At 39.5% G+C, this 27,647-nt stretch overlaps 3 protein-coding genes across 4 annotated transcripts; 1 reads left to right on the top strand and 2 right to left on the bottom strand.

The window, feature by feature from the left end:
- Window positions 1–1,553: 1,553 nt before the first annotated feature.
- Window positions 1,554–5,291, bottom strand: atp1b3a (ATPase Na+/K+ transporting subunit beta 3a). The gene is made up of 7 exons (XM_026312690.1): window positions 5,180–5,291; window positions 3,838–3,966; window positions 3,448–3,546; window positions 3,123–3,313; window positions 2,812–2,862; window positions 2,217–2,303; window positions 1,554–2,128 (listed from the first exon to the last, which is right to left on the bottom strand). Exons 1-7 carry the CDS (start codon window positions 5,289–5,291, stop codon window positions 1,961–1,963), a joined length of 837 nt encoding a protein of 278 aa, XP_026168475.1. The 3' UTR covers window positions 1,554–1,960.
- A 2,206-nt stretch (window positions 5,292–7,497) lies between these two features.
- On the bottom strand, window positions 7,498–19,893 carry gk5 (glycerol kinase 5). Its single transcript, XM_026312689.1, has 16 exons — window positions 19,230–19,893; window positions 19,011–19,104; window positions 18,524–18,599; window positions 16,825–16,918; window positions 16,530–16,661; window positions 15,774–15,849; window positions 15,438–15,499; window positions 15,275–15,348; window positions 14,982–15,042; window positions 14,356–14,482; window positions 14,172–14,276; window positions 13,768–13,862; window positions 13,165–13,268; window positions 13,004–13,063; window positions 12,603–12,736; window positions 7,498–10,661 (listed from the first exon to the last, which is right to left on the bottom strand). The coding sequence occupies exons 1-16, from the start codon at window positions 19,353–19,355 to the stop codon at window positions 10,489–10,491; spliced, it is 1,593 nt and encodes a 530-aa protein (XP_026168474.1). The 5' UTR covers window positions 19,356–19,893; the 3' UTR covers window positions 7,498–10,488.
- Window positions 19,894–19,914: 21 nt separating this feature from the next.
- Window positions 19,915–27,592, top strand: LOC113133790 (nucleolin-like). Of its 2 annotated transcripts, none has more exons than XM_026312688.1 (14): window positions 19,915–20,044; window positions 20,439–20,511; window positions 20,597–20,680; window positions 21,043–21,123; window positions 22,167–22,238; window positions 22,332–22,455; window positions 22,576–22,733; window positions 23,005–23,125; window positions 23,201–23,361; window positions 23,501–23,630; window positions 23,716–23,849; window positions 24,032–24,158; window positions 24,263–24,486; window positions 27,273–27,592. In XM_026312688.1, the coding sequence occupies exons 1-14, from the start codon at window positions 19,949–19,951 to the stop codon at window positions 27,332–27,334; spliced, it is 1,647 nt and encodes a 548-aa protein (XP_026168473.1). In that variant the 5' UTR covers window positions 19,915–19,948; the 3' UTR covers window positions 27,335–27,592. The 2 variants fall into 2 exon arrangements, with proteins under 2 accessions (XP_026168473.1, XP_026168472.1); XM_026312687.1 differs by having other exon boundaries at window positions 22,999–23,125.
- The last annotated feature ends 55 nt before the right edge of the window (window positions 27,593–27,647 follow it).

The following is a 27,647-nucleotide window of genomic DNA, read 5'->3' as shown; positions in this document are numbered from 1 at the left end:
TGTGGCAGTGAGAATGCGATTAATTAAAATTAATGGTCTTTGCAAAAGATTTGTTGATTCAAACTATTGCATATTATAACTACATTTTTCCCACATAGTTATTTTAGAGATTCCTTTGTTTAATTTAGTTTCCACATTAAATCTTGTTCCTGAATGATCAAACAGGGACCATAAAACCAATGGTCGTTAGTAAATATGTGAAATTACACAGATACTGTTATTAATGGTACACTGAGGTACTTGTACTTCACTTGAATGTTCATATCAGATACTATATATGTATTAATAATCAAATAAATATCAATCACATGGGTCATTTTTCTTCTATACAGCACTTTAGTTTTGTCTTTTGCTGTTTTGCTTGTATTTTGCTATTAATACTATTGTTGTTTTATTGAATTATGATTTTGAATGCAATTTTGTAATTAACTATTTTTATATTTTCTTGGTATCTTTATTTAAGTAAATTTAATATTTTTACTTTTCGTCCCACTGGCAAAAAGCTATAAAGTTAAGAAATGATGTAAAAATAGCCATTTTTTTTTCTTCAAAATCACTTTTATTCCACAATTTATTTCATCAGGTCTTAAGGCACCCTGAAGAGATGTTACAAGATGTTTGTTCAAATGTGGGTTCCTTTTAAGACTGTGTAAACATAGCTTTGAATAAGATAATTTCCTGTAAATCTTTGCTTAAATTATTTCTTTACAGTGCACAGACATTGCGTTTTGTGACAAAAATACAGTGTGAAGTAAGTAAATATGGTAGATAGTGTATATATATATACATTGAAGAGTAATAGATTGGCAGACAATCAGATCAACAGGCTTGAAGAAGAGAGAAAACTATCAAACAATCTTTGAGACCCAGATAGATATACAGATCACGTAAAGATATACAGTACATAGTTTACAGTGAACTTTTTATTTTTGCAACGCTTTTTCCAGCGCCTCTCCGCCCTAAAGCAATTTTTACACCCTAGCTTCTGTGTGTCGCCTCAGCCATCATCGATACGCAGCACCTCGCGAGGTGGAGCAAGACAACTTATCTATTCCTGGAGGGCTCACCCACATATTGGCTATTGCAGTGGAGAGGTGAGCAAACAGTAAGATGGGCAGACAGATAGACAGACATGCAGACAAACAGACAGACAGCACAAGACTTGGTTGTGGTTACGCAGACCACAACACAAAGATCTATCTATAATTCCCTAAATATGGTAAGGATCACAATGTATTTATATGGAGAAAGGGACTTTGTAACTGGCATTTCATATACAGGGATATAGTGGTTATACTTGATTATCAAGGTACGTTGCTATGAGGTCTTTGTGATGTGATAACACACGGGAGATGTGTTGGAATGAATGTTCTACTTTCTCAGCTATACTATACAGCAAGTTAAAAATCCTCTCACCATCAGTGATACTAAGTCATTCATACAGTTGGCAGAGATGAAAACAACACTCACTTCCTGACAGCAGGAAGATCTAAAAACATTTAAAAAAAAAAAAAAGTTGTATCAGCAATTACACAACACCTCCAAATGGCTTGGTCGCAATGGCTATAAGTTATCTAATCACATCAATGCTGAAGAACAGAAAATAAAAATATACTGAGTGAAGAATGAGCAGTGCAAGAGGGGAATGAAAGGATGGATAGTCAGGAGCAGAGCCTGTGTCTTGTTCTGGGGATCTTTGAGGAGATCAGCAAGGAATCACAAAGGAAAGAAGAGTCAGAAATGTCACCAAAAACAACATTCAAGATCTGTATCTGGCCTTCCTGCAGGAGGCCAAACAAATCTGCATCAGACTGTTTGGCCACATCTCAAAATACCGTCTTTGTGACGTCTTTGACACTTCCTTCCTTTTTTTTTTTTTTTTTTTTAAAAACATAACTCCTTAGCAAACATGGGCAGCTTCTGCATCAGGTTTTTCTATTTTTACCGGTGGTTTTCTGTTTTACTCGATAACCTTGATCCGGAAGGTGACACGGCCGAGGAACTTATCCCTTTCGTCGTTGTTGCGGAGGTCTGAGCCCTCTACCCTGCACTCCACTGTCAGCTCCTTGTTGTACTCCTCCCTGGTAAGCAGCAGCTTCACAGCCACCACAGGCTGCACATAATTCTTCTGCATCAGGAAAGAGACATCCATCTGTCAATAATGCATCAGTGTGAGGATCTTAGAGGACGTGATCTGACCGGGGATAAACACTTACATGGGCTTTCTTGCCGTAGTAGGGGAAATACATCTTGTCAATACGTCCCTCACTGGGAAAATACTGCATTTGAATTGGGGTATCTCTCTGCAAACAAAATCATGTGTTAGCCCATTACGACTTATTATTACATGAAATGTTTTATTGGTTAGTTTATATCAAATCAGACATTTTTCCAAGATCACGAGACAGGACATGGGATAAAAAAGGAAAAGCAATGACTATGATGTGTCCTGCTTTAACCTGCAAAAAGACATGTGTGGCTAGAAATGACACCCGTTAGATTAAAAAGGCTCTATGATGAATTCAGAGGCACATGTATAATGACATGTTACTTAATAAAAATATGTTCTAACACTCCTACTGGCCTTATCCTGAGAATTTACATAATTTATCTTACCCTAAAGCCATCAGTGACAGCATGCAGAAAGAAATCAGACACAAAACAAACAAAAAAGAAGGAAAAAAAGATCAACAGAAAGAAAATATTGAGACTGTTATGGTTATCAGTGTCTTTTTATATGGAAGAAAGGAAAAGAAAAAAAATAGACATACAAGCAAGTAGAACATATACAGTCCGAAGAGAAATGTTTACTTTTACTGTGCAGTTGATATAGGGATCCCCACGGGGCTTCAGGCCAATGATCTATGGGGTGAGCGAAACAGGAAAAGTTGAGACTATTAGCGGTGTGTGTGTGTGTGTGTGTGTGTGTGTGGAACCAAAGTCAGAAATTAATATAATTATTCATTTTATTTTAGAGACGGGATGAAAGTAGTTTAGAAGGAGGAGGAAGAACAGGTTGAAAGATGAGGGGATATAAAGACAAATGTGCAGTTCACAGTTAAGCATCTAAAAAAAAAAACATGAGAGAAACCAGCCCAAAAATCATCAAAAATAAGTTTTACCCTGTTCATTTTGAGCAACACACAGGGTTTTCCCTCAGAATATCCAAAGGTGGTGTCAGAAAGGCCAGAGCAAAAACTCAGAGAGCCCCTCTTGAAGCGACACGTTTTCTTTATTTCCTCACCATCGTCCTGCATAAAATACTCTCCTTTAGGGCAGTCCTCGTTCTTCTCCTGCTCCGTGTCGTTATACCCTGAGAGAGAGAGAGAGAGAGAGAGAGAGTGGGAAACAATACGAACAGATATATTCAGATACGTGGACGAGTCGATGGAAAAGCTTCTGAGAGGATGTTTCAGTTATCAGTGTATCTGGGAGAGGTGCACTTACTTTGCAGGAAGGACTCCAGGTGCTGGACAAACCGTGCGTACTTGAGTGGTTCAGATTTGTTGAATGAGATATCCAGTGTATTTGGACGAATCACCAATCCTGCAACAGAGACACTAAATAAAGTAGCATATCATCCCAACAAGAGCAGAGAACGCACAGCCAGCACTGGGGCTTGTCTCGAATTACACCTGGACAGAAAACATTTACGACTCAGCTCTGCTGTTGACATCTCACAGGAGGATGCTCGAAAACAGGTCGATACAAAAAGCAGCTGTAATGTAGCGCATTATTGTGACAGCATCTCGTTGGAGCGAGTATGAATAATGAATGGTGCCAGTTACAACAGCTGAAAGCCCCTGTTACTCCCCTTGTATGTGGAGAGACACTGACCTGGATGGGGAACGCGGTCTCTGTATTTCGGAGCATGATCGTCCAGAGTGAGCAGCATCACCCACATGGTCAGGGCGAACATACCAGCCAAGAAACAGTAGAAAACCAAGTAGAACAGCAGAATGAGGGCTGAAGTCAGAGAAACAGAAAGAGACATAATGAGGGAAGGAGGCAGAGAGCAGTCATGTATAATTAAGCATGAGCTTTAACCACACACGGACACGGACAAATGCCTTCTCATTTTCTTCATTATTCCTCTGCAAGCCAAAGAAAATCATCAGTTGCATGTACTAACCCTTTGAGAGAAACCATTTTGGATGAAGGGGAGACGCTGCTCACTGCTAACAAACGTGAAGCCATTTTTCACTAGAGACCCTCAGTGTTCAAATCACGTAAGATTTTTAAGATGACGCTGCAATGCTCAAAACGTCTGCTGTCTCACTCATCAAGGCAGGAGGAGAAACAGAAAAATGAGCCAGTTATGGAAACATCTGACTCAAAATGGTTCACCACTCTCCCAGCTCTCACAGCACGGATGCCCTCTAAGCTGACAGAGAGGAAAAAAAAAAGATGGACCCCTCAGCTTCCTGCTGTATACCCCCCTTTCTCTCATTCCTCTCTGACAGTATCCCACAATGCACCTGCCTAGTGTGTGAAAGAGAGGGAAAGAGGAGAGAGGGAATCCCATTTGACCTTGACAGGCATGCTAATGTGGGCGGCCATGCAACTGCAATGGAGCATCCCACTGCACAGCAGCACAGGGGCCCAGGCAGCCTGACAGCCTGTGTTAGCCTATAGGAGCTGGCTGCTGGAGGGAGGGTGGCGTGTTACCACCTCACTCTGGAAATAACTGGGGAATCATTACATAAAATGTATGGCCTGATCAGCTATAGATTCAGCTGTGGCACAGTTCTCCGATATGAGCGGGGCATTTGTCACCTGGGATCTGCTCTGGGATCTGAACACATTCCTCACAATCCTCCAAATCCAGATGACAGAAACTAATTAGAAAATCTCTGCTGTTATGATTGATTATCACCCAGTTGGTTATCCCTGTGTATGCAGCAAAGAGAGACCGGTGCAGACCTTTGGTGGCATTATTCATCTTGATGATGCTCTTGATACAGGCTTCTCCTTCACACCTTCATGTAGGCCAATGACGGCCCCTCAGCTAATGGAAAAACTATACAGTATCTCATTTAATCCATCCATAACCACAAGTATATACCAGGCCATATAATCGAGAAGCAATGCTTTGCCAATGGAAGGAGGTAAACAACAGATTAGGTATAATCCCCGTGAATGTCATAGCACATCCCCACTAATTGACTCGGATTCTTACCCCAGCTGCTGGCTGTGCGACCCAGCAGCTCCCCGGTCCTCGGGTTGTAGATGGAGTCCTTCCAGTTGGACGCGCTCTCCTTGTTGGCCGCTTTGTCCTCGGTGCTCGCCATGGTGATATTTTATTTGGTCCAAAATGCGCGTTTTCTTTTTTCCTAAAAAAATGCAGAAAAGCGCAGCGGGCGATGTAATGAAGCGAAGAAGCCGGCGAGGCGGCGGTGAGTGGTCGGATCAATGGTTGGGAAGGAGTGGGCGGTGTAGAAAGAGGGAGAGCAGAAGGAGAGAGATGCTGTGGTGGAACACACACACACACGCACACACACACACAAAGAGAAGGGGAAGGTGAGGAAAGAGGAAAAAAAAATCAGTGACGTCCACACAAGCCCCGTCGTGGCAGCTGATGCAGTGCGACCAGATGGATGTACATTGGTTAACGACGGAGACGCAACGTTACGCGCACAAATTATAATAGCGTGCGCGCTATCTTTCTTATAATCAATACCATTATGATGGCTACGTGCATTGGGGGACACGATGACATCTCCATTTTATATAAAGTGACTGCAGGCTGTGGGATCATTCAACAAACACAAACGTGACCTTTTTTTTTCTTGTGAATCCAAAGGAGTTTAGGACTGAAGGTGCGTCCGTGATAGTAGTGAAGCTATAGTTCAGCAAAAGGTATTTTATACTTCTGTATCATAGTGCTCTTATTTTTACTGTAGCTTCATTAAAGCTGTTCTGTGTGCAACACGTATGCACTGAATCACCAAACCCTTAACCAATCCAATGGGCAGCAAAGGCTATAAGTGTACAGCAACACACACACACACATTATATATATAAATATATACAGTATGAACACCTGAAATGTCCTAAAATGCATAAATGCCAGTGATCAACATATTGAAAGTGATCAGGATATTACTTGTGAATGACATAGATATTTGGGGCATTTACCATTCCTTGTTGCTATGGCAATTGAGCACTACTGTCAGCACAGTATGTATGTGTATGTGTATATATATATATATATATATATATACACATACACATACACATACACAGAGGCAGAGATTACACTGTAAACAGATGTTTTGGATGCCACATTACTCTTGAATGATTTTATATTGACATTAGGGTATTAGCTACGCACGTTGAACAAAACTATTGTCTGTCATTTCATTTCCATGTACGTTTCCTTGGCAAAGTGTGCACATGTATGCTGTGTCAGTGGTCAGATGAACTGAATTTAGAGATGAGGAACATGCTGAGGAAGCAGGGGGAGAGACTGAAAGACTGAGAGGGAGAAAAACGACAAAAGCTTAACTTCCAACCCCCTGACACTTCAGTGAGCAATCCCAGTGTGTCACAAGGGGACAGAAAAGAGAAGAGGGAGTTATATAATGACCCCTGATGCAGGGTTCAGCTTGTATGGGGGAGGGGACTGGAGTAGTGGTCGCATTGCATCCAATTCCTGCTGTCAGATTGAATTTGTTGAAAGGCAGGGTCCACCACAACTCATACAATGCGGCACCAGGCACATCGCTGGCACACACAAACACACATTTTACTGATTAGTGTGAGAGCCGGAAGCATTGATTCATGGGCTAGTCCTGTCTGTCTCAGTCACTCTAGCACTTTTTTTTCCTGTGAAGTCCACACAAGCCCACTGGTCAAAAAGCTGTCCATGTCAGATTGACAGCTAGAGGACGTGTTTGGGTGTAGAGAGGAACCTGAGGCACTGTATAGACCTGTGCGATGTACACAAAACTCACTTCTGCTCTTCATCTGAGTTAACAAGCACACAGTCTTCCCATTGTTTTGGAAAACCCCCTTTCTGTGCACTCAATTAGCACCCCCTTCATCACACTGGCACCATGAGCGATATACACACCCCATTTGTTCTCAGTCACTCCATCCACAAGCTACCATAGCAACCCTCACAGAGAGGTTGGTCACATCAATGGGAAGCAATTCCCACACTCATCCAACAGCCTGTGTTTCTGACAATTCCCCAAGCAGGAGACAGCAGCATTTCCCCAAAGTCCATGTGGAAGAAAAGCTCTTCAGGTTGTGTCTGTTCACTCACCAAGTCAGTCACACCTACTGTAATAAGCACAACACTCTCAAGTCACCACAGACAACGGCTGATAATATATGTTTTTATTATTAGTCCTTTCAGCTTTGGTAACAAAATATGCACTTACACAAACCTATTTCCTAGCAGATTGGATGATGCTTGCCATTCAAGAACTGAATAGTACAAGTGTACTAAATCTTGCGTGTAATAACTTGAAGCCATTTTGATCAGAGGTGTTTCAATATTGCACAGTGTCACTTTGCATAACAAAATACAAGAACCACACTATAGTATTGATAAAGGCAAACATTATGTAACAATAGCCACATTGCTATGATAAGATTCACATTGCTTTATGATGTGACTTAAGTACAGGCACATTGAATGATAATATGATTACATTAAAATCAAGTGAAGTGACGAGTCAAAACATTTTCATATGACATCGTATGGCTGGGACAAGTAAACAATATACACAAACATAAATGGACTGACACCCAGTAAAAAGCACAGTGGCAAGAAAAAGTATGCAAACCCCTTAGAATTAACTGGTTTAACAGATCAACAGCCAGGGGTCTTTGTAAACCTAAAACCATCAATGGGGTACAATTTACTGATGCACCTACTGTATTGACCATGCTAAGAATATTTTAGGTCACTGTATTATTCTATTCACAAAGAAATGCCCAGAGTAATGAAATTAGTATGCATGAGTATGTGCTTTGGTCTTCTTTGGAATTTTAAGCATCCCACGACACATTGCATTAATCAATCGAAGACAGCACTAAACATAGTTCAGCCGCTAAAAGGAAACATACATTACAATTATACCATTCACCACATATTAAAATAGTTCAGGTTGTTTAAACTACTAAAATTCCCTAGACAATTAGGATAGTGTTAAAAACTAGTATTTTTTTTTATTACAAACATATATAAACATTATAAACAATATATTTTGTTTATAATTTCAATTACCGACCAACATCAAGAGACTTCAAATAACAAAGAAGCCCAAAATAAAACAAACTACTAGCAACTTAAAGATGCATTCAGCATTATTAATACTAAAGAGACAACAGATAAAATAGTCCATATAGCAGCACGACACCAAACAATAACCATGGAAAAATAAAAGTAAGTAAACTAATTTAATTTTAACAGACAGGACACATTTGTAACTAGACTAAATTATCTTTGAACATATCTTGATGTACATGTTGCTCATATAGGCCCATTTGATTCACTCGCGCTAATGTCCATTTGGCACTGACAAATTGTCTTCTTTTATCCATTATAAGATCAATATTGATAAATTTCTCAGCATATTGTCCTCTGCCAATGACAGGCAGTGCCTACGAACATAAAATGCTAAAACGTGAGACTAAAGTAAAAACACTGTAAGCTGTTATTTAAGTGGGTAAATCTGACCCTGCTGCCGCTTACAGGTATAACTGCTTCTATTTTTAGTCTGATTTTATTTTAACTATTTATAACAACTAGAGATGCCACAAAACATGATTTCAAGAAAAGTCAAAGACTGAGGGACTTAAATAACTTATTGAAACATAGTAATGTCTAATTAAAACCAGTCATGGGTAAGTTTGACCCACATGGTGTTTCTAATGTTAATTAGCCAAACACAATATGCCTAAGCTGATAACACACAGTTCTAATTTTTTTGTGTGTTTATTGAACACACCCTTGAACAGTGCTGGATGGAAGCATACGTGAACACTTGGACTTAATAGCTGGTCGAACTTCCTTTGGCAGCAATGACTTTAAGCAATTAGCTTTCAGTAGCTGTGGATCAGACCCGCACAATGTTCAGGAGGAGTTTTGGACCGTTCCTTTTCTCAGAATTGTTTCAGCTCAGACACATTTGTGCGATGTCTGGTGTGAATGGCTCTCCTGAGGTCATTCCAAAGTATCTCTATAGGGCTAAACACTTTAAGATTACTCTGTATCCCTTTCCTGCCTTATGCAGATTAGATACTATTGATTTTATGTCTTCAGAGATCTCCTATTTGCCAGGCATGGTTCACATCAGTAGATGCTTCTTATGAACAGGAAACTTAAAATTCTTGTCTTTCATCAATCAAAGTGATTTAGACAATATTTGATAAAGACACAAATTAGAATTGTGTGTTATCAGCGTAAGCACATTGTGTTTGTTTATTGTGATTTAGATGAAGCTCAGATCACATTTTGTGGCAAATTAATGTAGAAAAGCAGTTGATTTCAAGTGGTTCACATACTTTTTTGTGCTGCAGTATGTGCATGTCTCATCTCTGTTTAAGGTTATATCAATCCATATGTGTCCCTGATCAACTTGTTCTTAGGCACCAGAGAAATCAGGTGTTAATCTGCAATTTGATAAAGATTATTCATTAGCAAAAATAAAGAGCTGGCCCACAAAATATGTTGCGGTTACAGCAAAGTTGAAATATCTAAGTCTTTCCACATTTACCCATAGAAATCCCATCTTACTTTCATTCAACATTTATATAAGAAAATATAGAAATTCAGTGGAATTCCCTTGTTCAGAGAAAATATATGCCATTAGTTTTTGTTCCAGTCAAATGTAAACACTTAGTTCATGTTTAAGTGCATTTCAAGTGAGAACTCAAAAAGTTTTTTCCTTCGTAAACCTTTTGAACCGGAGGTGTCATGAACAGAAGAGTCAATCGCTGTTTTATTTCTGTACCAAAGAGTATCATGTATAAATTTCATTTCAATATCTGCTCTTTATTAAAATGTGCTCTATGGGTGCGCTGGCAAGTTTAATAAATAAAAACCTGTCAAGTCATTAGCGCCCCCCTGTGGGTAAATATTCATCAAAATATCATTCCAGCAGGAAAAAGGGTACTGTAATATGGAAAGGCACCAGTGGCTTGAGATCTGGAATGAATGTAAGAAGGTGGGTGGCCTGGATCAGACCTGTATTGGACCTTCAACTGTAATTATCAGTGGTGTATCAGTGTATGTGACCACCTGTGTTTTGTTTCACAGTAGGAAAAAGAAACAACAGTTGAGCACCAGAAGCCTTGCTCGATGTTTCCCAAAATCTGAACTAGGATTCATAGTTGATTCACAAAGATTAACCTGGAAACTAGTTTAGACACACCACCTAAGGTTATTAGTTCTGTTTAGAAAGGATCATCCGCATTTACAGCCACTCTCTCCATTTCATAAATCCATGGATCTCCCTGGGTGTGCACACTGTGTCAAGCCTTGCTGTACCAATTCATAGAGCGCCGGAGAGCTCTTTCCCAGCTCTGGAGGATGGCGATGTATTCCTGACTCTGGATGTCAACACCTTCCTTCAGTGGACTTCGTGGCAAGAACTCCTCATCAGTGCTCTGCAGTTTCTTCAGCTCCTCACGGGTCCTCCAGAAACCTGTAGTGACAGTCAAGGCAAGACTCAACACAGAACATCCTGTAAATGCACAGTTTTGCACTGTGGGTGACACAAAGAGGTCTACTTCACAAAAAAAAAAAAAAAAAAAAAAATAATAGTGGAGAAATAACCCAACACTAAATAAGGCATAGTCCATATTAGCATTCTGTCATGGACAACACCTGCTACTGGCCTGTTACAAAACAACAGGTACTAAACTATCATCTTTACCTGACTTGATTAAGCGTCAACTAACGTATAACAATCTAATTACATAACGTGAATAATTAAATGGAACATAAGTTACATAACAAACATCAGCTTTTTAGTTTGCTTCTTGCGCTAGCAAGTCTAAAAATAGGAATTTTGATCATGACTTTTCAAATGAAACTCAATGTCATGACCATGTGTTGTAACATTTTTAGAGTAAAATTAGATACTACAGTGACTTCACAGAGCTGCTTCTCATCTCATGTACACATTTCAGGTTCTGTGCTGATCATCTACTCCAAGACACATGGCTGCAACTCTGATGACTTCAATCCCCTACTCCTAAAATGATTTTCTGTAAATATAGTATTAGTTTAAACTGACTTACAAAACACATGTGGATACAGTGGGTATGGAAAGTATTCAGACCCCTTTAAATTTTTCACTCTTTGTGTCATTGCAGCCATTTGCCAAAATCAAAAAAGTTCATTTTATTTCTCATTAATGTACACTCAGCACCCCATCTTGACAGAAAAAAACAGAAATGTAGAAATTTTTGCAAATTTATTAAAAAAGAAAAACTGAAATATCACACGGTCATAAGTATTCAGACCCTGTGCTCAGTATTGAGTAGAAGCACCCTTTTGAGCTAGTACAGCCATGAGTCTTCTTGGGAATGATGCAACAAGTTTTTCACACCTGGATTTGGGGATCCTCTGCCATTCTTCCTTGCAGATCCTCTCCAGTTCTGTCAGGTTGGATGGTGAACGTTGGTGGACAGCCATTTTCAGGTCTCTCCAGAGATGCTCAATTGGGTTTAGGTCAGGGCTCTGGCTGGGCCAGTCAAGAACGGTCACAGAGTTGTTCCGAAGCCACTCCTTTGCTATTTTAGCTGTGTGCTTAGGGTCATTGTCCTGTTGAAAGGTGAACCTTCGGCCCAGTCTGAGATCCTGAGCACTCTGGAAGAGGTTTTCTTCCAGGATATCTCTGTACTTGGCCTTTCTCCCATCTCCCTACTGCATCTCTGGAGCTCAGCCACAGTGATCTTTGGGTTCTTCTTTACCTCTCTCACCAAGGCTCTTGTCCCACGATTGCTCAGTTTGGCTGGACGGCCAGGTCTAGGAAGAGTTCTGGTCGTCCCAAACTTTTTCCATTTGAGGATTATAGAGGCCACTGTGCTCTTAGGAACCTTGAGTGCTGCAGAAATTCTTTTGTAACCTTGGCCAGATCTGTGACTTGCCACAATTCTGTCTCTGAGCTCCTTGGGCAGTTCCTTCGACCTCATGATTCTCATTTGCTCTGACATGCACTGTGAGCTGTAAGGTCTTATATAGACAGGTGTGTGCCTTTCCTAATCAAGTCCAATCAGTTTAATTAAACACAGCTGGACTCCAATGAAGGAGCAGAACCATCTCAAGGAGGATCAGAAGAAATGGACAGCATGTGAGTTAAATATGAGTGTCACTGCAAAGGGTCTGAATACTTATGACCATGTGATATTTCAGTTTTTCTTTTTTAATAAATTTGCAAAAATTTCTACATTTCTGTTTTTTTCTGTCAAGATGGGGTGCTGAGTGTACATTAATGAGAAATAAAATGAACTTTTTGGATTTTGGCAAATGGCTGCAATGACACAAAGAGTGAAAAATTTAAAGGGGTCTGAATACTTTCCGTACCCACTGTATTTGGGATTTAAAGAGCATAGTGTACATGAAGCGCATGAATACATACCCACGCCAAGTCCAGCAACAAACGCAGCTCCCAAACATGACATCTCATGACACTGGGGTCTGGCCACCTTTCTACCAAACAGGTCTGCAGTCAGCTGCATGACAAAATCATTAGAGGAAACACCGCCATCCACCCTGAGATGGAAACAAAGAGAGAGAGCACTCAATTACACTGCAACACACTTTACTGTAGCAGTATCAGAGAAACATACACCTATAATGGAGTGCCAATAACAGTCCAACTGCATTAGCAGAAGCAGGGTACATGAGAGTTTGTTGCGTTACACCCAGTGTAAGCTGGGATATCAAAGAGATGCCCCTCCCTGATATCCCTGTGTATGTTGAGTCTTTCAAACCTACTTTACTATAATCATATAGTCTGACTGTACAGCTTGTCCGCACCTGATCTTTGTAATGGGAATTTGGGTTTCTTTTAGCATGATCTCATACAGCTGCTTGTTTCTGCAAGGAAGAAAAGAACAATACAGAAAGAAAAACAATTAGCATGAATGAGAAAGAACAGTAAGTACGTTTAAACACAAAGTCTCCTCAAAATGATTCACCTGAAGGCGACAGACTCCAGTATGGCACGAACCAGATGGCTTTTGGTGGTTGAGGGTTTGAGACCCATGAGTGAAGCACAAGCTTTAGGATCATTCAGAGGAGCCTTTGGATAAATAAGTGTATACACACACACACACACACACACACACACACACACACGCATCAAATATCTGTAGTCTTTCGTAAGTACAACTCAAAAGTCTTGACAGAACTAGTGTAGTTATACTGTTTCAATAGCTCTTGTTTAAATAACCATTAGGCAACTGGTTTTTGTAATCAGCGTATTTAAACTATACGTTCCTGTATGAATGACAAATTCATACCACACACTGAGGACATGCACTTACAAACATCACTAATTGGAAGGCAGAGGAAAAAAAAAAAACATATGCATGTTACAGAGGAAAAAAAGAGAAAAAACATTAAATAAATGCTTTTTAAGACTAAATATGAATGTAAAGTGCATATATATATATATATATATGCTACAATACACATTTGGTTTTGCTTTGTGTGAATACACTCATGTATACATTATATTTAATAGCCACTGTGTATAAAAATAAACACTCAACATGCACGTTCTACATATGCACGTCTACCTGCAGGCCACTGAAAGAAGGCACAAAGCACACTCCATCAGAGTCTCTGACACTGTACGCCATGGCACTGGTCTCCTGAACGACAGAGAAGAGCTCTGCAACAACACAAACAGGTTTCACCCATCCAAACTCTATAGACGCTTTTAGTGTAAAGGATTTAAATATGCATGAACAACACTGACATATTATGAACTTGTTATGCTGCTTAACAGGTTTAAAAAACAAAACAAAACTGTGGAATGTTGTTCATCTGGAGTCATGTTTCACACATCTGACATTTCCAGTCAAATTATTCATTTTTTTTCCTACACTATGAAAGACAACTTCCATCCATTCCATTTAAAATACAAATAAGACTAAAAAGAAGCCATCAACACAACTAATGTATACAGGTCATGTCTCACCCAGGTCTTGTGCCCATTTGATAGCAGTGCCTGTGTCTGCTGCATTGCCCTCTGCCAGGTATACCACTTCCGCACCAATCTTCCACCCCACCAGAGGATACAGACCTACAGGGAAGAAAGTGCTAACTTGTAACGTGAGGGCACAGACAACTGTAGATGAAATGTTAATGTCTGTGAAGCATACCTGCTACAGATGTATGTGGTTTGCTCCCAGTGTTGATGTCCATGAAGGTGCCCGTTCCCATGGTGATCTTCACATCACCAACATCAAAACAGCACTCTCCAAACATGGCTGCCTGCTGGTCCGCCATCTAGAGAACAGAAGAAGTCACTGGAGTGTTGTGAAAACATTGACTCCTGAACAGATTTTGTTTCAACTGAACAACAATGAACATGTCTAAAACCAATAACTAACAAATAACTAATATCTAATAAAGGTTTTCACTATGAGAAGACCAGTCATACCAGATACAAAACCGACTCAATACAGGTTTACTGTCTTAACTCATTCTGTGTTTTGGTGTCTTTTTTATAATCACTGTCTTGTTTTAATTTCTCAGACAAAGTAGCGACCAGTTACTCCTACGGTATGCATTCTTTTTTTTATCCTGTAAAAATTTGACTATTCTTACAATTGAATGAGACACTTGAACACAAGCCATGTGTTCCCTGCTGCTGATTAGTTAAATACCCCTGATAAATAGTTTTGAAACATAAAAAAAAAAAACTGGCAAAATCAGAAATCAGAAGGTTGCAGTTTTTTTTTTTTTTTAAAATCACAGTCACACAGTCAAACCCCGGACAACTCACCACTGACATTATGGGAATGGACACACCAAAGATAGACGGGTCTACAGAACCAAAGTCATGGCTGGAGCATCATGAAGGAGAAACCAGGGACAATGTGAAACAGTGTTATCATGAAGATGTGGTACATTATGAGTGTATATTTTCACTGAATTATAAAGGTTATAATACTCAGAGCAGTGGTACCCAACCATTATTTTGTTGTGACCCTTTAATAAATACATACCAATATTATTTTGAGTGTTGTATAGATAAAATTCTCTTTATAGATGTTTTGGAAGGAATGATTGACTTACCCTGTATTTTCTACTTGGGGGAAAATAGAGAGAGGCAGAGAAACAAGAGAGCAGAGGAAACCACTCCAACACATCTGCAAAAAAAGTCTCATTATAGGGATGTGGGAAAAAAACTCACAAGAAACATGGAAAAGAACAGTAAATAACATGACAGACACCAGACCTGATAGGAGTCAAAAATCCCTGTTGAGCTGGCATTAGAGTAGTCTGTGGCATGGACGCGTCCTAAAATACAGTGCATTACAGAAATTATTGTATTTCTTTACAAAAAAACCCTCTAACCCCTTCTAAGAAGTTAGAGTTAACATTTCTCAGAAATCTCATCTGTGAGATGAAGGCGGAAGGTAACAGGATTTGAAACACAAGGGTTTTAAAATCCTTTTGGACAATGACAGGCAATTGACCAGAAAAATTATATATTACCGTACTCTTTAAAAGAACTGTAAACAGAAGAAATTTTACTCCTAGTGGGAGAGAGTTCATATGAGCTTAAATTCACCTTTTGTTAGTTTGAAAAGGAGCCAAGTGTCAATTGTTCCAAAGCAGCAGTTTCCTTCAGCTACTGCCTGACGAACCTGAAAGGACAGAGAAATATAATAAGGCAGAAAGACCTGATGGATTATGAGACGGGTTGTATGCTTTTATTTTCCGTTTAATGAGTCAATACTTTAACACTCAAAGCCTGGAGGCCTTTCAGTTTGATTGCATGGCTTGCATTACAACTATTGAAAAGCATCTTACCTGTTGATACAGCTATCTTTGCATTCATTTTAAATTAATGTGAATTAACGTGCTACACTAGTGCTAACCCTCTATAGGTGAAAAAGAGGGTGAAGCTTCTTACAATGTGAACATTTGCTGCTTTTACTGTTTTAAGTCTTTGCAGATGAATACATTTGACATTTTGGATTTATCAGTTCAAGTAATTCCATCATTTTCTGTCATGTTATAGACCAAACAATTGACTGATTAATCGAAATTATAAAATTGCTAGATTATTCAACATGTATAACATTAGTTAGGATAATTCTGATGTCTTTTAGTAGCCTTTACTTGTAATTTTACTTTTCAGTCAATCTGGATTTACTTATGGTTGAACTGTAAAATGTGACCACTCCATATAAACAGTGGTTCAGACCAGCACACTTATAGCAGGGTTTAGCAAGAAGGTCAATGTGCATGTTAGCTGCTCTACATTCATATCAGTTAAGTGGTTTAAATACCAGCCTACACACATACACATACACATACACACCTTCTTGTAGTGTGTTAGGGCCCAGACAAGGCGGAAGGTAACATGCTGAGTGGAGAAGACAATAAGACTTGCTGCAAGTAACCGCTTCTGCCTGGTCAGGAAGTACAGCCCCTTCATCATGACATGGATTGCCTGAGGTTGTTGTAAAAACAAGCAAAGCCATAATGTGCAAAAGTTCAGTACTGTATATTCAAGGCTTGAAGCACTTAAAAGTTCTGTGTTTTAGATTACACATCTTTTTGATCACAGGAAATAATACACAAAAAGTAGTATTACAAAGGCCTTAAAAACTCACTTTCATGGTACAGGACGTGTTCCAGGACTTCACCAGGTCTGCAGCCCTCTGGTCCTGCCAGCTGATGAAGTTATGGAAGGGAACTCCAGTTTTCCTGTAAGTTTAAAGAAAGAAAGTGAAAAGAAAGCAGTGTTTTGATACTGGTAAGAAAAAGCAATTGATTACACTGGTCAACAATTTTTTACAAGTCATGTTACTGAAATAAAATTAGCCATTCCTTATCAACTTTTATGTGCTCAACACGAATACGACAGTCAAAATGCAAAATTGGCTCTAGTTTTTTTGTAATCTCCAGTAACTATTGTTTACATCACGAAATGCATGCCAATAGTAATAGGCCTAGGGTTAATACCTGTAAAAAAATTCTTCTTAGATTTCTTTGCCTGTCTCTTGTACAGCTCTGGGGAGCTCTGGGAGCATCTCAGGGGAGTGTCCAGCAGTAGTCAGCCAGCATGGTAGTGGACCATTTTCCCTAGTATCTTTGTTCCATTGTTGCAATATCTTGATGAAAACGTTTGCCATGTTCATCACTAACCATACCACAGTTGTCAGGAAAGAAATCCAGATGGGTATGAAGCAAATGAATCTTTAGAAACATATTGCAGTCAAGTTTCTGATACTGCATCAGCATGTCTTCTACTAGTTCCTTGTAGTTTTCTGCCCTAACTTTCCAAAGAAAGTTTGTAGACTAGGCGAAAAGCATTCCATGCTTGTTTTGCATCACCCTGCAGCAGGTTGTTGAACTGAATTGTTATTCTGTGTGGGGTTAAAGATGCACCAAAATGAAAATCTGGATCACTGCATGCTGACAGACCAGGAGAAGAACACCCTTGTTCTTATCAGCTGAATCAAGAGAATATTCTGCTGGAGGTTCTGGAATAGGAAGTCCCTCACCATGTGGAACTGGTCTCAATGCAGACGGAATGTTTGGGTAGACTATTCTTGACTTCTTTTGCTTCGTTATTCCGCTGGAAAGAGGAGGAACCAAGCAGAAGTAACAGTCATTTGTGTGGTTGCTTGGCTCTCTCCACACCATGGGGACAGCAAACGGCATTGATGGTCTTTCACCATTCAACCACTGTGAAAGCTGTGTTGTACATGCAGCACAGCATATATGCGGGGGCCCAAGGCTTGTCTTGGTCACCAACCTTGAGTCCGAAGTAAAGATGATATGTCTTCTTCACTTGAGAAGTGATACTTTTCTTCTGGTTGACAAATGTCACTTCCCCACAAATAGAGCAAAAATTGTCCACGGTATTAATGTACTTTCGAGTTTGTTGTTTACGGTTTCATGTAACAGTAGCTTCAACTTTCTCGTACATAGTGTGAAATATTTTAAATGTTCCACCTTTCCGAATGGAAAGTACACTGCTGATGTCAGCTTACTTCAGCAATAGTATTCCATTGCATCACAAAAGGATATAATTAATTCTGGATGATGTGTGCATGATGGTATTATGCAGTGTAAGATTGCAATCTTACATCATTCTAGGCCTATTTAGGATGTTGTTACAGTCCTACGGGATAAATTTACCTGGTGAAACAGAAAATTAACTATCTGAAATATCTACAAAACGAGAGCCAATAAAAATTTTTCATGGTTATATTCATGTTCAGAACACCAAGATACTACAGATTAGGACTTTTTTAAGTCAGTAACGATTTCAGTGTTGACCAGTGTTATTTGTGCTCAACTTACTTGTCCCAGGTTGTAAAGGTGCCTCGTTGAGTGGAGATACCAAGGGCCTCTACCTGGTGCATTTGTATTCCTGCATCTATCGCAGCACAAGCATACATCAAAACGATTATGGTGAGGAGCAGGAGACTGGGACTTGAATATAATTATTGTATCCTTTCTAGGTACAGGAACCAAATGTCCCATGAAAATTCATGTCCTGTCCTGGGCTTAATGCCTATCTGTACAAAGCCAGAACCAGTCGGGGGTATAATCATTTCAGTTTGGACAAAACAACCTTTCAACTTTCAGTATAACATAATCCAATGAAACAACAGCTCAACTTTCTTACAGAACCTTAACAAAATATGAGTATAACGTTACTATTATCGCAGCAGTCCATAAATAAGAACATAAAGTATTGCATCTAAAGGGGCGTGGGGTTTAAATCACATCCAGTCTGAACCTTAACTGCTGACAGATGTGGCAACAGGACCTAGTGCCATTGTACCTTGCACAGCTCCTTTGACCACACTGATAAACTCTTTCCACAGCTCGTCTGGGTCCATCTCCACATGTCCCACCTCTGGATACAAGGCGACAACCTGGAGAAATTATTATTATTAAATTATTAAAAAGAGTTCAATCGCAAAGCAATGTGTTGCATGTTTTGAATAAAGTGTACAGTGGGTGGTGTACGCGGGCTAGCTGACAAGACTGGGGTAAATACCTTGGTGGAGCATGATCCTCGGCATTTTGCCTCCTTGTCATAGACGTGACACCTAACGGATGTTGTGCCGACATCCACCGATAGAATAAACATCTCCTTATTGAAACCGTTTCTCTGACTCCCCATTGTAGAAAAGTTTCCTTTAGCTAGTCCTCCTCTAATCAGCCCTACGTCCTCCACGGTCAGCTCATTTTGATCCTGTTTACAGCCTGAACCGATAATACCTAACTGGCACGGAGCAGTCCGTCCTGTTGACCTTTGTACTGTTTTCCTCGTTGATCCGGTTCTACCTGTTCGATGAAACACATTGCTGAAGTTTCTTCCTCATGTCCAACACAAATACATAGTATGTGAAACCATAACGTGGTTAAAACGGATTCAGTTTCTGTACACTGGAGTTTTGAGCTGAAAATACAACTTCAGCATGAGCTGGTCACCACAAGCTAATTAGCTAACTTGGCTAATTGTCAGGAAATGATTTTAAGCCTGCTAGTAGTTTCTAAAACACATTAAAACGCGTGTTCTCTCTTTAAACATACATCACTGCGGACCAATATTTGCACAGAATGTGTGTTTATAGCAGTGAAGTTAACACACTGCCGTGTCTTTTTGCGGTTAACCCAGTCATTAACGCTAAATCAAACACCTAACTGACACACCCTCCTCACCGGCACCCGTAGTACCACACGCATGCGCAGTGCTTCGTTTAACATTGTCGCATGTGGATGTTTTTAGCTCAACACACGTGTAACGTTACTCTCCTGCTTCAAACAGTGGTGTCAGACTGTGTATTGTGCTTTTTAAAGATGGAAAAGGTAGATGTGAGAGTAATCTAGCCTCATATGTGTGTTGACCAGGCTGTAGTGTGTGCTACATGGCTAACTAGTCTTATTAGCTGCAAACTAACTAGCTTAGCTAACAGTTGGTTAGCTGGTGATAATCTCACGAGAAGACACCTGTGTGTTTATGTACAACTCTACAACTTTTCAGCTGGTTTTTAAGTGTGTACTCTCTCAAAAAAATGTTATTAGGTTAATTGTCTCTGAACTAGACCAGTTGTGTGGTCTGAAGACATCACACCTGGGGCTCTGGTAAAGATGTAAAGTGAATCATCGTAGGAAAACTCATACTGGATTCATTTTTAGTACCAGGGCCACTTTTCTAAAACATACAGGTCATACTTTTAATAATAAGTGTGTTTTTCTTCAGGCTACAAGACGTAGAAAAAGACAAAGCAAAGTTGTGTCCAAAGACGTTGAAGAAGATAACAACCTTAATGCTGGTAAGTTATTTATTTAAACAAATGAACGTTTTAGATGAATATTTTAATAAAAATGAAGTCATCAACTTAATGATTGTTTTTTCAGAAGGACAGACCAAAACAGAGCAGACGGCTGGTACAGAGGAGGACTCTCCCACTGAGCACAGCAAGATGAAACAGGAGGGGAAAGGTACAGCAAACATTAGTTTATGGGTAAACCTAAAGTCCCTACTCATCGTTTGATTTTAAAGCAATTCTCCACCCAAACATTTATACTATGTCCACATTAGAAGCTTTAATGCTCCGTTTGGACAGATCCAGTCTTTTTATGTTGATTCGTGTTTGTAAATGACATGTACCTGGTTCTGGTGTAAACACAGCTGAGGTCCTGCCACTTTAGCATTTAATGGGAAGGAATACTGTAAATATGAAACACCACTTGACATGAACGATACCAAGTGTACTGATTGGTCTCGGAAAACAGAGGCTGTGGTCAGCTTCCATCCATTTACAGTAGGTTTTCACTGTCTTTATAATAAATGATATTTTCAGAAGCAGAGACTCAGGCCATCTCTTCAGCTGATGCTGTAGATTCGATGGAGCAGGAGAAGGAGGGCATCACTGGTGATCAAGGTACTGGACCTACAACATACAATACACAATGCGTCTGAGTGAAGATTTCAGCGGTGCCAGTAATGGAGTTTCCTCTTTAGAATCTCAGATGGACAGTGAAAGAAATGAAAATACACCCACAGTCACTATAACCAGGGAGAGGAAGAATGAGGAAGAAGAGAGCTGTCATATTAAACAGAAAACCAATGGAAGTGAACAGATGATTTCTGAAGAGACAAGTGATCTAACAGATAACTTCTCCTCAGCACCCTCTCTGACTTGCAGTTAAAAAGCACAAGTCTTCTTATTAAACCACTAAAGCAACCCACAGTATGTACAGTCAAGCCTGAAATTATTCATACCTCTGGCAAATTCTGACTTAAAGTTACTTTTATTCACATGCCACTTTTTGTTCAAATGTAAATAAAAAATGAGTAATAATTTTTTCCACAATGATGCCTCTTGTACATCGCCTTATTTTCTTCTGGGAGACGCCTGTGTCATTTCTAATCAAAAAAAAAACTTGCTGGTTGAATAAAAGTAACTTTAAGTCAGAATTTTCCAGGGGTATGAATAATTGCGGGCTTGACCGTATATGCTGTAGCTTTCAACACCTTTGTGTACTCCCAAATGAGGAGGGGTCTCTGAAACATTTTCACTGTTAGAAACAAATATAATATCCATCACTCAGATTTTTATCGGCTAATCAAAACAAATAAAAGCCTTTATCTCTACTACACATAAACTACATCACCACCGTTGTCCACTGTGTTTACACATGGAGAAGTAATTTTACTATTTGGCTTAAAAATGATCAAAGTTTGAGAATCTACAACATGATTGTCTATAATATATATTGAACCAAGTTTTGTGAATTTCATTTTTCGAATAAAAAGGTAGGTAGGTAGATCATCTATGAAATTAGTAAAAAAGAAATTCTTGTACACCATACAGTCTTAGTGACAGTGGGATAGAACCAAAAAGAGACCAGAAATCCTGGACACTGGTAGCTGCCGGTACTTGCTTGATTTAGTTTGAGCTAACGTGTTTAATATCTGTTGCAGTAAATGGGAAACAGAGGGCACGCTGTAATGTTGAGACATCGCCATCTAAGAAACCTAAGCTCATCGATGAAGGTATGATCTCAGGAAAAGACCAGCAGGTAATTTTTTTGTGCCACGTTTATTTTTTTGTTTTGCCCTCACACATTTGCCTTCTTTACTTTGTAGGTTTTTGTGTTTTTGTTGGTAACTTGAACAACTCCAAACCATTTGAAGAAGTCAGAGATTCATTAGCAAGGTACTTCATGACACAGAGTCTCCTGGTTCAAGACATCAGAGTAGCTCGGTCAAAGTGAGTACATATTTACATGATTTTTGGTCACAGGCTTCATTTCTTTTTTCGGGCAGCAAACATGTAGCGGGAGCATTAGACAGTCATACTTAACACAAAAATAATGCTCTGCTCTTGCAGAAAACATGCACATGTAGATTTGGCCTCAGAGATGGACATGACCAAAGCCCTGAAGTTAACTGGAGAGATGGTCCTTGATAAACCAATAAAGATTGCTAAAGCAATGGTCAAAAGTGAGGACAAGGTGAAGGTGAAAGCTGCACCAGTGGACAAAAAAAGTAACGTATCTTACTATAATTATTTAATTATATCAGATTTAAATTGTTACCTGTCACTTTCCAGATGCAGTGGTAGTGTGTCTGTGTTCAAACCACAACTGGCAATTTATTTTAGAGGCTGAATGAATGAAAATGCTTTTGAGTTAGATTTTTCTTTAGGAAATGTAAATAGTGATTTTTTTTTTTAATGTAATGTAAAAGTTTAAAGTGATGTAATGTGAGACAGCATAATCTGTCTGAGTGAGGACTGTCCTCTCTGTGGCAGCCAAAGATGCCAGGTGTTTGTTTCTGAAGAATGTCCCGTACGACGCAACAAAACAAGACATTCTGAAAATCTTCCACAAGGCCATCGCTGTCCGCTTTCCTGGTGGGACTAAAACCCCGATAAAAGGGTGAGTTATTTTTTTAAATGTGCAAAACTTACATCATGGACCACATTTAGTAATGTTTATAATAATTTCCAACAGCATTGCTTTTGTGGAGTTTAATAATACAGCCATTGCTAAGAAAGTACGACAAAAAAGGCAAGGAGCCAAGATCCAAGGCCGTGTTTTGATCGTAGACAGTGTAGGAGAAACGCATTCGACAGAAGTCACCAAAACCAATGACGATGAAAGCATCACAAAAGGTAAGTCACTGGGCATTCACCAATGTGCTTACGGTAGCTAACATTTTACTACAGCTATTCGATTTTTATTTAACTGAAATGCAGGCAGTCAAATCTGGATTGAAGTATCACAACAGAAGATCTTTTCTCTTTCTCACAGCTCCAGCTCCTCCCAGCAACATCTTATTTGTGAGCAATTTGTCTTTTACTGTAAAAGAAATAAACCTCAAGAGGGTCTTTCAGAAAGCTGTTAAAGTGACTATACCTCAATATAAAGGCAAATCAAGAGGGTGAGCAAATGTACACTGAGCTACTTTTTTTTTTTTTTTTTTTTTTTTCCAAATGTTCTTAAGCAATCTTGGTGTTTTTCCTCAGATATGCATTTGTGAAGTTTGCAACAGTGGCAGATGCTGAAAAGGCCTTGAAGTCGTCCCAAAACATTAAGATCTGCAAAAGGGCGGTCACCGTACAGTTCTGTGAAGTGAGAGCAAAGCCAGAGAAGGAAAAAGGTGTGTGTGGACAGCTCATGTTATATTATTTATGTAGGTGTTAGCTGTTGTCCAGTAAGTTGCTTGATTAGTTCAAATTGATTTATTGATTGAAAACATCAGCTTTGAGTGTTTCTAATGTCAGTTTGTGTGATGATCTATTAAAATAGTGATGGTCTAGTTGTGTGTTCTTTTCTTTTTAGTCCTATCAAAAACACTGATCGTGACGAATCTTGCTGAGAAGACGACTGCAGAGACTCTTAAAAGTGCCTTTGAAGGGGCTCTCAGTGCCAGAGTCACTGTAGATAAAGACACAGGACTTTCAAAGAGGTGGAAAAATTGTGATAATTGTATAAATATTCAGTGCTTTTTTTTTTGTATTTTTTTCTCCACTTATTGTGGATGCCACCTACTATCTTCTTCATTTCTCTCAGGTTTGGTTTTGTGGAGTTTGAGACTGAAGAAAATGCCACAGCTGCTAAAGCAGGCTTGGAGGACTGTGAGATCGATGGCAGCAAAGTTACTGTGGCTTATGCAAAACCCAGAGGTGAAAGGGGTCGTCAGGGTGCCAGAGGGGGCTTGGTGGGGCGTCCTGGTGGACCGCCTGCAGGTCTGGGGTCTGGCAAAGGCAGGAGTCGAGTAAGAGGCAGCAGAGGAGGTAACATTAGGTTTTACTGGTATATGAATAGGCTCAGAACATCAAAAATGTAATTAAAATGTATATTTAAATCTGCACAAGTGATTTTATTAGTAGCTAAAAAAGAACAGATTTTTTTCCTTCAGGTGACATGGAAAAGGAGAGTGAATATTGGATGTGCATTTGGACACAAACAGGATATACAGTGGGTACGGAAAGTATTCAGACCCCTTTAAATTTTTCACTCATTGTGTCATTGCAGCCATTTGCCAAAATCAAAAAAGTTCATTTTATTTCTCATTAATGTACACTCAACACCCCATCTTGACAGAAAAAAACAGAAATGTAGAAATTTTTGCAAATTTATTAAAAAAGAAAAACTGAAATATCACATGGTCATAAGTATTCAGACCCTTTGCAGTGACACTCATATTTAACTCACATGCTGTCCATTTCTTCTGATCCTCCTTGAGATGGTTCTGCTCCTTCATTGGAGTCCAGCTGTGTTTAATTAAACTGATTGGACTTGATTAGGAAAGGCACACACCTGTCTATATAAGACCTTACAGCTCACAGTGCATGTCAGAGCAAATGAGAATCATGAGGTCGAAGGAACTGCCCAAAGAACTCAGAGACAGAATTGTGGCAAGGCACAGATCTGGCCAAGGTTACAAAAGAATTTCTGCAGCACTCAAGGTTCCTAAGAGCACAGTGGCCTCCATAATCCTCAAATGGAAAAAGTTTGGGACGACCAGAACTCTTCCTAGACCTGGCCGTCCAGCCAAACTGAGCAATCGTGGGAGAAGAGCCTTGGTGAGAGAGGTAAAGAAGAACCCAAAGATCACTGTGGCTGAGCTCCAGAGATGCAGTAGGGAGATGGGAGAAAGTTCCACAAAGTCAACTATCACTGCAGCCCTCCATCAGTCGGGGCTTTATGGCAGAGTGGCCCGACGGAAGCCTCTCCTCAGTGCAAGACACATGAAAGCCTGCACAGAGTTTGCCAAAAAACACATGAAGGACTCCCAGACTATGAGAATTAAGATTCTCTGGTCTGATGAGACCAAGATTGAACTTTTTGGCATTAATTCTAAGCGGTATGTGTGGAGAAAACCAGGCACTGCTCATCACCTGCCCAATACAATCCCTACAGTGAAACATGGTGGTGGGAGCATCATGTTGTGGGGGTGTTTTTCAGCTGCAGGGGCAGGACGACTGGTTGCAATTGAAGGAAAGATGAATGCGGCCAAGTACAGAGATATCCTGGAAGAAAACCTCTTCCAGAGTGCTCAGGACCTCAGACTGGGCCGAAGGTTCACCTTTCAACAGGACAATGACCCTAAGCACACAGCTAAAATAACAAAGGAGTGGCTTCGGAACAACTCTGTGACCGTTCTTGACTGGCCCAGCCAGAGCCCTGACCTAAACCCTATTGAGCATCTCTGGAGAGACCTGAAAATGGCTGTCCACCAACATTCACCATCCAACCTGACAGAACTGGAGAGGATCTGCAAGGAAGAATGGCAGAGGATCCCCAAATCCAGGTGTGAAAAACTTGTTGCATCATTCCCAAGAAGACTCATGGCTGTACTAGCTCAAAAGGTGCTTCTACTCTACTTCTACTCTTTGTTTTTTTTTCTGTCAAGATGGTGTGCTGAGTGTACATTAATGAGAAATAAAATGAACTTTTTTGATTTTGGCAAATGGCTGCAATGACACACAGAGTGAAATATTTAAAGGGGTCTGAATACTTTCCATACCCACTGTATGTAAATGTCACTGCTGGATGTATAAAATTAACTGCTGCTTGTTAACAGCTTTAATTTTGCATTTAGTTTACCTATGGCCAAAAAACCCAGTTCTCCTCTGTTGTCAGCTTGAAAAATTAAGTTTTGAGCATATTCATTAACCTGATACTTCACTTCATTTGGTATTTGACACAGACACTCGTCTGACTTTTGTATTGGTCTGACCTTGTGCTCTTATGGAGCCTTGTATTTTAGATCTAATCTTGTTTTTAATTTAGATTTAGCTTTTTTATTATTTTGGTTTTACAAGAACTATTGATGACTAGAGTCAGTGCAGAAACTGTTTTTACATACAGTATTGAGTTGATTTAATTTTAAAATGGATAAGACTATTTTTGCCCATCAGTCAAAACTCAGTAACCCATAATGACAAAGTGAGAACATGTATTAAAAATCAGAAACTAAAATCTCTCATTTGGAGCTTGAATTAATTCAGTACTTTGTAAACGCTCCTTTGAGCCCTGGACTTAGGTTGGCCCACTTGAGGACAGTCAGAGACTTGTCCTGAAGCCACTTCAGTGTTGTCCAAGTTGTTTGCTTCCATTGTCCTGCTGAAAGATGAACCATTGGCCCAGTCTCAGGTCACGTTCACCCTGGAGCAGGTTTTCTTCAAGAACCTCTCTATATTTAGCTGAATTCATCCTTTCCCCATTTTTGCCCAGTCTCCCTGTGAGAGACTGATGCAGCCACCAGCATGTAGCATTAACCAGAGGGTGAGCAGCTCCACATAGTGCTTCTTCTTAAATTCTTATCTTGTCAGACCACACCTTTCTAAACTACGTCCAGTTGATTCACCTTGGAACAGGTGAACTCTACTCACATTGTAAAAACTAGTAAATGTAAAATCCAATCTTCAGCACAACATGCACAAAGGGTGCCACGTGCGTGAATACTTTCTATGCACCTTTTTTTTTCTTTAACAGATTTTAGTTTTAGCTTTAATTTTAATTTTAGTAAATAAATAATTTCATTAAAAAATGCATAATATTATTTTTCTTTCAGAAAGAGGCCGTGGAGCTGGTGTGTCGCAGGATACCGTTAAAGGAGGAGAAAATAAATGCTAATGTCTCGAAAAACCTTCAAAATGTGTAACACTTTCCTTTATCTGTTAATATTTCAAATGTGAGAACATGTTTAAACTCTCAACACTTTGACACTATTGTCAGTGAACACAGGGGTCATCTTGTAATTTGATGTCATTTTTTTACATTAAAAGAGATGCTGACTTGCTTTCATTGTTAAAGTCAGTGTATAATGTGCAAAGTCGATGTGTTTTCATCAGTGTAAGTTTCTAAAGTGAAGATAAATGTATTTTGAAACTACCCCGGCTGTTTTTTCTTGTCTGCTGTTGTAACAATTGTGAAAGACCCTAGAGGT

Source organism: Mastacembelus armatus, chromosome 17 (assembly GCF_900324485.2).
Source record: "Mastacembelus armatus chromosome 17, fMasArm1.2, whole genome shotgun sequence".
Lineage (NCBI taxonomy): Eukaryota > Metazoa > Chordata > Actinopteri > Synbranchiformes > Mastacembelidae > Mastacembelus > Mastacembelus armatus.
This window is presented reverse-complemented; position numbering and strand designations above follow the sequence as displayed.